Here is a 12,031-nt window from a genome sequence, read left to right as displayed (position 1 = left end):
AGCAGGAGCAGGGCTGCGGCAGATGGGACCAGGGATGCAGCAGAAGGGGCCAGGCGGGAAGGGCCAGGGTGGGGGTGCAGAGGATGGGCTGAGACCTGCCCCTGTGCCCACAGCAGCATCACATCTCAGTTCCTTTCAAGGTGCACGAATTTGTGCATTGGGTCCCTAGTGTTATATATAATGTATGTTCCCATGTAAACACTGAATCTAAATAAATATTTCCATCATCCTACAAAGTTCCCTCCTCCCCTTCCAGTCAGTCCCCTCAGAGATAATCACTGATCTGTAGATTACTTTTGCCTATTCTTATCCTTCATATAAATGGAATCATACAATTTGTACTCTTGTGTCTGGCTTCTTTCACTCAATGCAGTGTTTGAGAGATTGATCCATGTTGTTGCATGCGTTGGTAGCCTTTTTATTCCCCAGTAGTAGTCTGTTGTATGAATATATTTTAATTTGTTTATCCACCTGTTGATGGACATTTAAATTGTTTCCATTTCGGGGCTATTATCAATAAAGCAGCTGAACATTCATGCACAAGTCTTTTTTTTTTTTTTTTTTTAAATATTTTTTTTATTGATTTTTTTAATAGAAAGTAAGAGAGAGCAAGAGTTAGAAACATCGATCAGCCGCCTCCTGCACACCCCCTACTGGGGATGTGCCCACAACCAAGGTACATGCCCTTGACCAGAATCGAACCTGGGACCCTTCAGTCTGCAGGCCGATGCTCTATCCAATGAGCCAAATCGGTTACAGCTACAAAGCCACTTCAAAATGGAATGGAAGTTGCCATCCCAGAGGAACTGCCTTGTATTCTTAATCCTCAAACCTTTGGAATGTTAAAACTGGGTAAATAACATTTGGACTGGGCCTAAAGCAATACTGTATCTCAAACAACTGTTTGCAAAGATAATAGGAAAGCAGACATCATGATTATTTGCCGGGGTCCGACCCCAGCAGGTCCAGGGGTTCCCAAAGGTGTGGACGGAGTCGGCGAAGAAGGAATAACACGGAGACAGTGTTCAGTTGATCAGCAGCCTAGCCAGGACCTCTAGCCAGGATCTCCAGCCAAGTTCTGGTCTGGATTTCCAGAGAGGTTCTGCTTTGGATCTCCTGCCAGGTTCTGTGTCCATGTTCTCTTGCTAGGTTCTCCAGGTTCTCCAGCCAGGTTCTCCAGCCAGGTTCTGTAGCCATGTTCCCTCGCTAGGTTCTCCAGCCAGGTTCTGTCCAGGTTCTCCAGCCAGGTTCAGTCACCAGGTTCTAGTCAGGTTCTCTTGCCAATTTCTGTAGTCAGGTTCAGCCCAGGATCTTTTGCCATGTTCTCTCGCTAGGTTCTGTCTCTAGGTTCTGAGGCCAGTTTCTGTCCAGGATCTTTTGCCATGTTCTCTCCAGCGAAGTTCTTCTGTCTCTAGAGAACGTTCTGTGTAGGTTCTGTGCCTCGGTTCTGTCTCTCTCGGTTCTGTATTCTCATGCACAAGTCTTTTTGTGAACATGTGTTTTCACTTCTCTTGGGCAAATGCCTAGGAGTAGAATTACTGGTTGTATGTTAACTGTGTTTAACTTTATGTAAAGTTGCCAAGTCACTTCCCAAAGTAGTTGTACCAATTTACACTCCCACTAGCAATTTATGAAGTTCCAGTTGCACAATATTCTTGCTAGAACTTGATATTGTCAGTCTTTTAAATATTACCCATTTTACAAGGTGTGTGCACTGTGGTTTTAATTTGCATTTATCTGATGACTTAAGTATTGAGCATCTTTTCGTGTGCTTATTGGCCATTTACATATTTTCTTTTATGAAGTGTCTGAACAAATATTTTGTCCGTTTTAAAAATTGGATTCTGTTGTCTGATTGAGTTGTAAGAGTTCTTTTTTTCTTTTTTCAATGTTTTTTATTGATTTGAGAGAGAGGGGAAGGGAGAAGGGGAGCCCGTATGTGCCCTGACTGGGAATCAAACTGGCAACCTCTTGGTGCATGGGTTGATGCTCAACCACTGAGCCACATCAGCTGGGCTTTAAGAGTTCTTTATATATTCTGGCTACCAGTCTCTTTTCAGATACGTGTATTGTGACTATTTCTTCCCTGTTGTGGTTTGCCTTTTCATTTTCTTTAGACCCCAGAGGTCTCAATGGGCACCCCGCACAGCTGAGATATCTATCCTTCCGGAACTTCAGCTGCTGTCTGGGAAGCCCAGCCAGCCTTTTGCACCTCCGCACTGCCTACCCTTCTCTATGTGGTCTCCACGTTTCGTCCTTGGTTATCAGGGTTCTCTCTAGCTAGTCTTCAGTTGATTATTCAGGATGGTTTTTCTGTATTTTAGTTGTAATTCCAGTTTGGTCCTGGGAGCATGCCAGTGTAGCTTCTACTTACTCTGCTGCCATTTTTGAATCTGTGGAACAAGTCAGTTTTGATGGGAAAGAGAAGAGTGGCTGAATAAGTCTGTTCTAATTACAGTTTTAATCTCTTCCAGAAATGTAATCTTATCTTGTCTGGGATTTTCTGTTTTCATTTTATTAATGATGCCTTTTGAAGAACATAAGTTTTTAAATTTGATGAAGTCCAGTTTATCAATTTTGTTTTTTATCATTAATGCTTTTATGTGTGTCCCAAGAAATCTTTGCCTACCCATTGAATTATCTCGGTGTTTTTTTCAAAATCAATTGACCATATATCTGTGCATCTTAGTGATCTATTTATGTTATTGATTTGTAAGTCGATTCTTACACCAGTGCAACACTGTCTTGATTGTGATTTTGGAGTGTCTTGAAATTAAGTATTGTAAGTTGCATTATTTTCCAAGATTGTTTTGGTTATCAGTTCCTTTAACATATAAATTTTATAGTTAGCTTTAAAATTTTCTCTTAAAAAAAGCCTTTTGGAATTGTGTTGGGGAATTGCATTGTAGAATGGACAAACAATATTGAATCTTCCAATCCATGGACATGATATAGTGCACCATTTGTTTGGGTCTTTTAAAATATATCTTAGCAATTTTCTAATATATTTTTATTGATTTCAGAGAGGAAAGGAAAGGGAGAGAGATAGAAACATCAATGATGAGAGAGAATCATTGATCGGCTGCCTCCTGCACGCCCCCAACCGGGGATCAAGCCCACAACCTAGGCATGTGCCCTTGACCGGATCGAACCCAGGACCCTTCAGTCCACAGGCCGACTCTCTATCCACTGAGCCAAACCAGCCAGGGATAGAGATAGAGATAGAGATAGAGATAGAGATAGAGATAGAGATAGAGATAGAGATAGAGATAGAGATAGAGATAGAGAAAGATCAATGATGAGAGAGAATTATTGATCAGCTGCCTCCTGCACGTCCCACACCAGGGATCAAGCCCACAAACTGGACATGTGCCCTAACCAGGAATCAAACCATGACCTTCTGGTTCATAGATTGAAGCTCAACCACTGAGCCATGCCAGCCGGGCGGCAATTATTTTTAATGAAGAAGACTTGCACATCTTTTGTTAAATGTATTTATAAATATTTTGTGATTTTATGCTTTTTTAAAATTTCATTTTCAGGTTTGTTGCTGGTATATAGAGATGCAATTTATTTTTGTACATTGATTTTATATGTTGCAATCTTGTTAAATTCAAGTGTTAGTTCAGTAGTTATTTTTGGTGGGTTTTTTTGTAAATACCTTAAGGATTTCCTATGTATATAATTATGTGTGAATAAAGACAGTTCTTCCTTTCCAATCTTTATGTCTTTTATTTATTCTTCTTGACTTTTTGTACTAGCTGGGACCTTCAATCTAGTGTTGAATAGAAGTTATGTGAGTAAATATCCTTGTCTTGTTTCCAACATCAGAGGACAGTATCTAATGTTTCACCTTTAAAATTTGATGTTAGCTATAGGTTTTTCATGGGTTCTTTTCATTATATTGAATAGGTTCCCTTTTATATCTAGTTTGTTGGAGGGTAACATGAACGTGTTTTGATTTTTGTCAAATACTTCTTTCTGCATCTATTGAGATGCTCATGATTTTCCCCCTTAATTTGTTGATGTGATTTGTTCTAGCCATTGAATTGTTTTATGTTAAACTAACTTTGCATTTCAGATATAAACCCTGCTTGGTCATGATGTTTTATCCTTTTTATATGGTGCTGGATTCAATTTGTTAATAATTTTGTTTCGTTTTTACATCTATGCTCATGCGAAAGATTGGCCTGTGATTTTCCTTTCTGGTTTTGGTGTCAGGTCTTGATTAATTTCAGTGCATTTACAAGCACATACATTTCCAACATAAAAATACACTATACACAGTGTTTTGTATTTGTATTTTGCTTTTTTATGGTCATTCCATATTTAACGTATTGATCTAGTTTTTTTTCTTTTTAATAGCTAGTTGGTATTCCATGGTATGGTTACACCAAAAAAGTATTAAAACCAGCCCCTATTAAAGGACATTTAGATTGTTTCTAATCTTTTTTAAAATATATTTTTATTGATTTCAGAGAGGAAAGGAGAGATAGAAACATCAATGATGAGAGAGAATCATTGGTTGGCTGCCTCCTGCACACCCCCTACTGAGGATCAAGCCTGCAACCCAGGCATGTGCCCTTAAACCGGAATCGAACCCAGGACTCTTCATTCCACAGGCCGACATTCTATCCACTGAACCAAACCAGCTAGGGCTATTTGTAATCTTTCACTGTTGATTTTCCTGTTTATTAATGCATTGTAGAAAACAGTAATACTTAAAAGTATATATAAAACTGAAATCACTCATATAGTCCTAAAGCTCTGAGATAATTAGTGTTGAAATAGATATGACACTATAATCCAATTGTCAAGTTGTCTAACCTTGTAGGGTCACCTTTTCTTTCATGTTGAAATAACCTGAATCCCTCTTCATATACCATGCAATTACTGTAGGAAGTCCAGCACTCTCTCCAGTATTTTTGGAAGATTCTTGGAGTGGGGCTGGGATGCTGAACACATATATGTACACATTCGTTATTTAATGAATACATAACAGTTTAGTTTCTTTTTCCTTGATTTCCCATTCTTGACTCTGCTTTGGGGGCTTTTCAGAAACAAAGGGCCCTTTAAAATGTGTTTTGTTTTGTTTTTTTAATTATTTTTAAAATATGTTTTATTGATTTTTTACAGAGAGGAAGGGAGAGAGATAGAGAGTTAGAAACATCGATGAGAGAGAAACATTGATCAGCTGCCTCCTGCACATCTCCTACTGGGGATGTGCCCGCAACCCAGGTACATGCCCTTCCTTGACCGGAATCGAACCTGGGACCTTTCAGTCCGCAGGCCGACGCTCTATCCACTGAGGCAAACCGGTTTCGGCTAAAATGTGTTTTTAAAGAAAAGTTCAATTCCTCCCCTTTCGCAATAAGGCAGAGTAACTACAATTAGAACATTTTAAAGCCCCATTCCCTTCCTATACAAAGCACACTCTGAGAAGAGTATTTATTCTATACCTAGGGGTCAATACAGCAGAAGGGGTAAGAGTGTGGGTTCTGGGGGCCTGGGTGTGAATGCCAGTTCTTCTGCCTCCTTGCTGTGTGACCCCAGCCATGCTTGCTTACCGTGCTGCACTTCAGTGGCCTCCTCTGTAAGATGAGGATCACAGTAGCATCTGTATCACAGGGTTGTGGTAAGCCTAAAATAGTCAGTACCCAGGGAATGTTTCCCCAAAGTGCTCAGCACACAAAAGCAGCCCTTAATAAATGAGAGGCACAAAGGTGGGTAAGAGCTCAGGTCCTGCAGTTCTGTGGTCTTGAGCATGTCACATAATTTCTCCTATAAAATGGGGGTGACTGCCAAAACCGGTTTGGCTCAGTGGATAGAGCATCGGCCTGCGGACTGAAGGGTCCCAGGTTCGATTCCGGTCGGGGGCATGTACCTGGGTTGCGGGCATATCCCCAGTGGGAGATGTGCGGGAGGCAGCTGATCGATGTTTCTCTCTCATAGATGTTTCTATCTCTCTATCTCTCTCCCTTCCTATCTGTAAAAAATCAATAAAATATATTAAAAAAAAAAAAAGACAAAAAAATAAATAAATAAAATGGGGGTGATGATAGTACCCACCTCTTAAGGTGGTTATGAGGATTAAATGAGTTCATATTTGAAAAGCACTTAGAGCAGTGGTTCTCAACCTTCCTAATGCCACGACCCTTTAATACAGTTCCTCATGTTGTGGTGACCCCCAACCATAAAATTATTTTTGTTGCTACTTCATAACTGTAATTTTGCTACTGTTATGAACGTAATATAAATATCTGATATCCAGACTGTATTTTCATTGTTACAAATTAAACATAATTAAAGCATAGTGATTAATCACAAAAACAATATGTAATTATATATGTGTTTTCCGATGGTCTTAGGCGACCCCTGTGAAAGGGTCGTTCGACCCCCAAAGGGGTCGTGACCAACAGGTTGAGAACTGCTGACTTAGAGCATCCAACTTATAGTTAAGGTTACATAAGCCTTTATTAAGTAAATTACTCTGTAAAATCATATATATTCCACCAAGCTCTGTTTCTACTCTGTCCTCCTCTACCCCACTGCACTTTTTCACTGATCATCAATGTTGACAGCCTGGTTCTGCTGGCCCCCCACTCCCCAGATTCTATCTAGCAAGCTGCCTCAGCGGGGCCAGTCTAACAGAGGTTTCCACGGATTCCTGCCTGAAGACATCAAAAAGGAGGCAGCCCGGGCTTCTAGGAAGGTTAGAATCCCCTGGAATGAGGTCCTTGGGCGAGGCCTCTTTTCATACCTCCCTGATCATCCCTGCCTCCGTTCTTTTCCCCTAGTTGCTAATTTAGAAGTCAAAGGACTCCTGGATTTCCCAACTGGTCCTTCTCTTAAGCTCCATGCTTCTCTGGGGCATAGTATCCTAAGTGAGGAGAGGGAGCCACATCCTGGGAAAACAAAATAATTCAGTGCTGTTTGAAGCTCCAGAGCTTTCAGGTCCACTGAGGAAAGGGAATGCTCGTTGATTCACAGAATTTCCATTCCAAAGAATGACATTCCACAGAATGTCTGTTTGTCTTTCTTGGGATCCTGAGCACTGCCTGGGATCTCATTTGCAGATCTGCTTTGTGTGCAAGAAAAAGGGAGCTGCCATCAACTGCCAGAAGGATCATTGCGTCAGAAACTTCCATCTCCCTTGTGGCCAAGAAAGGGGTTGCCTTTCACAATTTTTTGGAGAGTACAAGTGAGTGATGAAGGGGAAAAGTCGGGTTGCCCTTTAGCAACTTGCTTTTAATTAGCCACTAGTCAAATCAGAGTCTAGTTCTCACGGGCCTGTTTTGATTCACCAGGGAATCTGTCCCTCCATTCAATAATGAGAAACAGTGTCTTGACTTGGCAATTTCACAGGGGTTACTTCTTCCTTCCGTCCCCTTCTTAAATTACAAACAGCTGAGGTTCTTAGACAGCTGCTCAGAAGGAAGTGGGGTTTTCAGGAATGAGAGGGGCTGTAGAGGTAGTCCCGGGAGTTTTGCTCAGTGGGAGAGCAGCTGTGAGAAGGCTGTTCTTCGCCCTCCTTCTCCTCCTCTCCATCCCCTCCCCTCTGAGCACGGAGGAGGTTCTCTGGGCACCAGCCTGGGAAGTTGATTGCCCTGCCTAAGTCAGGCAGCTGGAAAACTCCATCAAGATAAATCAAAACCAAATTTATTTACTCTGCCACAGATCATTTTGTGAAAAACATCGCCCAACGCAGAACATCCACCGGGGGAATGTGGGAGAGGAAAGCTGCGTCTTGTGTTGTGAAGACTTATCCCAAGCAAGTGTTGAAAACATCCAGAGTCCATGCTGTAGTCAAACTATCTACCACCGCAAGTGCATACAGGTGGGGCTTTCTCTGCCCAGAGGACCTTCCACAATTGTCCTAGTTCAGAGCCCCCTGGGAATGCTCAGGCAATCTCAACAGGAGGCCTGTATGCAGGGCTGGTTCCAGGAAGTCAGAGGAAAGTAAGCCCAGTCTCTGGTCACCCTTGACCTATAGGATCTCCTTCATGATAAGATTTAGACTGAGCAAAAAATCCTCAGGATGACTAGAACATCGTAGAATGAGTCAAGTAGCCTCCAAATCAGCTTGCTTCCTCGGATGGAAGGAAAGAGAAACATATTCAGGTACCCGAGCCCTACTGGGTTAGCACTGCCAAGCCTTGTGGCCAGAGATGACAGCTAAGGCACTCCTGGGAACTTTCTTAAGCTTTTGGTCCCTGGTCTAGCACTGTAATATGCAGCCCTCCACCCTAACCCACCCAAATTCCTTTTCCTGTAAGCCCCAGTCAGGCTTTCATAGCAACATTCTCTTTGTGAGATGAGGGTGAAGGTGGAAATAAGGTCATCAAAGATAGAGTTTTTACAAAGTTTTTCCATGTTTCTCTTACAGAAATATGCCCACACATCAGCAAAGCATTTCTTCAAATGTCCACAATGCAACAATAGAGAAGAGTTTCCTCAAGAAATGCTAAGGATGGGAATTCACATTCCAGACAGGTAGTGGAAACTCTAAAGCAGGAATTGAGCCAGGGACTGGGTTGCCTAGATTTCTAGAGAGGAGGTGAGCATGAGGATAGTTTGGAGAATGAAGAAGCAGCCAAGGCATTGTTATATGGTGAAGAGGAAATGGGTAGAGGGAGAGCGTTTCAATTATCAAAAGGAAAGGGGGAGGATTGAGAGTTGGGGGATAGGCATGTTTCTGAAAAGGGTGCTTTGGGGATCAGAATTCCCTGGGTGAGGGGTAGGTTCTCCAATTCCAGTGTGAAACTAAGGAACCCCCATGTTCCATTCATTTGGCTTCAACCCTCTCCCACTGTTAGGCCACCTTCCCAACCTTGCTGAAATTATTCAGGCAGCCTGTTGAACTCCTTTGCTGTGCTAGTTTGCGTTCTTTCTAGTTCTTCCCAGGTGGGCAGTGGTTTCACCAACCAATGATGTGTCCCTTACTGTTTCTTCTCCCACTGCAGAGATGCTGCCTGGGAACTCGAACCAGGGGCTTTCTCAGAGTTGTATCAGCGCTATCAGCATTGTGATGCCCCCATCTGTCTGTATGAACAAGGCAGAGACAACTTTGAGGACGAAGGGTAGGGAAAGGCTTCTGGCTAGAAAGATCTCTCATCAGTGCCATCTTAGAGTTAGACCTTGGCAAAATTATTAAGAGCAAAGAATTCACTTTTGTCTGCAGAGCACAGGGCAAACACATCGCAGCCCGGGACTCATTCACGTGAACAGGCCCCTCTGCAGATCTACTTCTCTTTGAGCCCAGTGGAGAGATACTCAGGGCCAATTCCTTTTCAAATCCGCCTTTCGAGTGTCTGTGCCTAACTGCAAAGTCCTGAGATCAGCACACAGCCACACATTCATCATGGGTAAAATGTACAGCAAACGATGCCTGGGAAGCCCTCAGCAAAGGCCTACCTTATAGTGACATCCCGAAGCGGTAGTTAGTGTTATATTTGTGCCCACAACCCTTCCTTGTCTTCCTGTAGGAGGTGGAGCCTTGTTCTATGTGCTACATGTGGATCCCGTGGAACCCATAGGGACTGCTCCTCTCTTAGATCCAACAGTAAGAAATGGGAGTGTGAGGAGTGTGCACCTTCGCCTAAAGTCACAGGTGGGACTGAGGGATGGTCTGGTCTAAGGACTGGGGTGGGATGGGGTTGGGGGGACTTGTGGGTGCCTAAGAAAGGAGGAGGGCATGCCACCAGATGGGGACTCCATGGTGCCTTTAGTTTGGGAAAGAAAGTGGCTATGGAAGGGCTTAAGGACCTGCACCTGGGAGAGAGAGGGCTGAGTTTTCCCCTCCCACCTTTCTTTCACCACAGACTACATATCTGAAAACTCAGGTGACATCCCCTGCTGCAGCACCATCTACTCTGGGGGGGCATGACTGCAGAGACACCAGCCTGGAAGAGAATTCGGGCCCTTCTTGGACTGATTGGCCAGAACCTTCTTTATTAGAAAAACCAGAATCCTCTGGTGGCAGGAGGGGCCACTCCTGGTGGTCCAAGGGTGTCAAAATCACTAAAAGCTGCAACAAATACAAGTAACAGCTTCTAAGTAGTTGCTGCCAAGCACATTTGGTTACAAAGCTGTGCTCCTCCACCAAGTTTGCGAAGGGAGCCCTTTGGGACTGTAAGACAAGGAAAGGGGGGCAGCAGTGAGACTATGAACAAGGAAAGAGAAGTCCCAGATGCCACCCGCAGTACATGTGTATGGCTATGGTAGCTAGCACCTCTGCTCTTTCTGTCTGATTCCCAGAAGGCCCTCTCTTCTCTTCTTCCACCAAGATTGTTCCACCCTCATCTGGTGCTCATATGCCTCTCTTACTTCACCCAGGTTTGTTATGCAAATAAAGGCTTTCTCTCCATTGGTGTCTCCTTATAAATTCACTCTGGATTTTATCTAGCACAGTAAGGAATCTGGAGGGTAGAATGAGGGAATAGGAAAACTAAAATTCAAAGACTTAAATGTGGAATTTTCAATTTAGAACATAGACACATTGCTTTGGAGGGAAGTATTTTGCAGGGAAATCGACTTTATAGAGACAGATGTCATCATTGTGCAAATAAACACACAGGTTCTCATTAGGGAGGTGAGCCAGCAAAGGAGTCCACACTGGACTGAGAATAGGCCACTACTACAAGGCCTGGTGCCGTGGACTCAGACAGGCCAGGGACTGCCGTGCTCATGTGGGGCAGAAGGGACTCCACTAACCTCCACAGCATGAGTGAAGACACACCTCCACACACACCTTCTCAGCCTGGTAGCTCGGGCATTTCCGGCAGGTAGGGAGCCAGGCCAACACAGTTACAGTAAGCAGGCAGCTAGGATGAGAATCTGGATGAAGGTCTTGGGAGAAATGGAATAGAACCTATCTCAGGTTTGTTTGTTTATGATGATTTTGTGTGATTTGGATTAGTAGGGCGAACTCAGGACCAGCACTAGATAGTGAGTTCTAGAGGGCTCACTGGGTCATTGTCACTAATGGCAGAGGATGGGGTTTTGGGTTCAAATATTGCTGTTCCTGGAGATTTATATCGAGTTGTGCATGGTGCTCGCCTTCAGATTTGAACAGTTTCACTTGGAATCACACAACGGTGGTGGGGGATTGTAATTTGTGTCGTTTTGTTATTTAAGTATATAAACAAAGTAATATAGACTTAAAAATCTTAAAGAAGCACAAAAAGGATTATAATGAAAAATAGTCTATTGACTCACCCTTCCTACGCTTAGTCCTCCCTAAAGGCAACAACTTTCCACTTCTTTTAGCCACTTCTTTCTTTAGGAATCTTAGACATTATTGACTTCCTATTATGTTACATAAATTTCTAGCACCTTTAAACCTTCCCCTTTTCATTCTATTTTATAATTGCATCACCATTTTTAAGCCAGACAATATACCATGATTGTTTTTCCTCTCCTGTACATTTTTTAGTGAAATAAATACCTGCCCTTTTATAAAATATATTTTTATTGATTTCAGAGAGGAAGGGAGAGGGGAAGAGAGAGAGAGAGAGAGAAAGAGAGAGAGAGAGAGAGACACATTAATGATGAGAGAGAATCATTGATCGGCTGCCTTCTGCACGCCCCCAACTGGGGATCGAGCCCACAACCAGGCATGTGCCCTTGACCGGAATCGAACCTGGGACCCTTCAGTCCACAGGCTGATGCTCTATCCACTGAGCCAAACCAGCTAGGGCACCTGCCTATATTTTATTTGCTATATACCCATGGGTAATTCTTCCCAAATGTTCTACATGATCAATTACTTCAAAATACAATTTTCCTCATAGTCCAAGTACCAGATCACTTCAGTTGCACTTCTTTTCTGGAAGATCTGCCTCTGAGAACCTACTCCTGAGCTGCTGCTTCCTGGGCCTGCCACACAACTATCAACCTAGGCCTCCCCATGACTATGCCCTCTTTCTCCATTTTCTCTCCCATGAGTTCAAGGACTCCGTGCTATAATTCCTACCCTAGATGTCCAAGGACTCTGTGTCAAAGCTCTGCAAGTGATGAGGTTTTTTAATGT

At 43.1% G+C, this 12,031-nt stretch overlaps 1 protein-coding gene across 1 annotated transcript in view; it reads left to right on the top strand.

Annotated features, from left to right (window-relative positions):
- PHF7 (PHD finger protein 7) overlaps positions 1-10,366 on the top strand; it is a 15,741-nt gene extending 5,375 nt beyond the window's left edge. Inside the window, 8 exon segments of the mRNA XM_036332004.1 lie at positions 6,611-6,712; positions 7,077-7,201; positions 7,678-7,837; positions 8,387-8,493; positions 8,964-9,080; positions 9,486-9,610; positions 9,822-9,873; positions 9,875-10,366. Coding sequence (XP_036187897.1) covers positions 6,611-6,712; positions 7,077-7,201; positions 7,678-7,837; positions 8,387-8,493; positions 8,964-9,080; positions 9,486-9,610; positions 9,822-9,873; positions 9,875-10,046 — 960 coding nt within the window. The 3' untranslated portion in view covers positions 10,047-10,366.
- Positions 10,367-12,031: the final 1,665 nt, after the last annotated feature.

This window comes from Myotis myotis, unplaced genomic scaffold (genome assembly GCF_014108235.1).
Source record: "Myotis myotis isolate mMyoMyo1 unplaced genomic scaffold, mMyoMyo1.p scaffold_m19_p_13, whole genome shotgun sequence".
In the NCBI taxonomy this organism is placed as follows: Eukaryota; Metazoa; Chordata; class Mammalia; order Chiroptera; family Vespertilionidae; genus Myotis; species Myotis myotis.
This window is presented reverse-complemented; position numbering and strand designations above follow the sequence as displayed.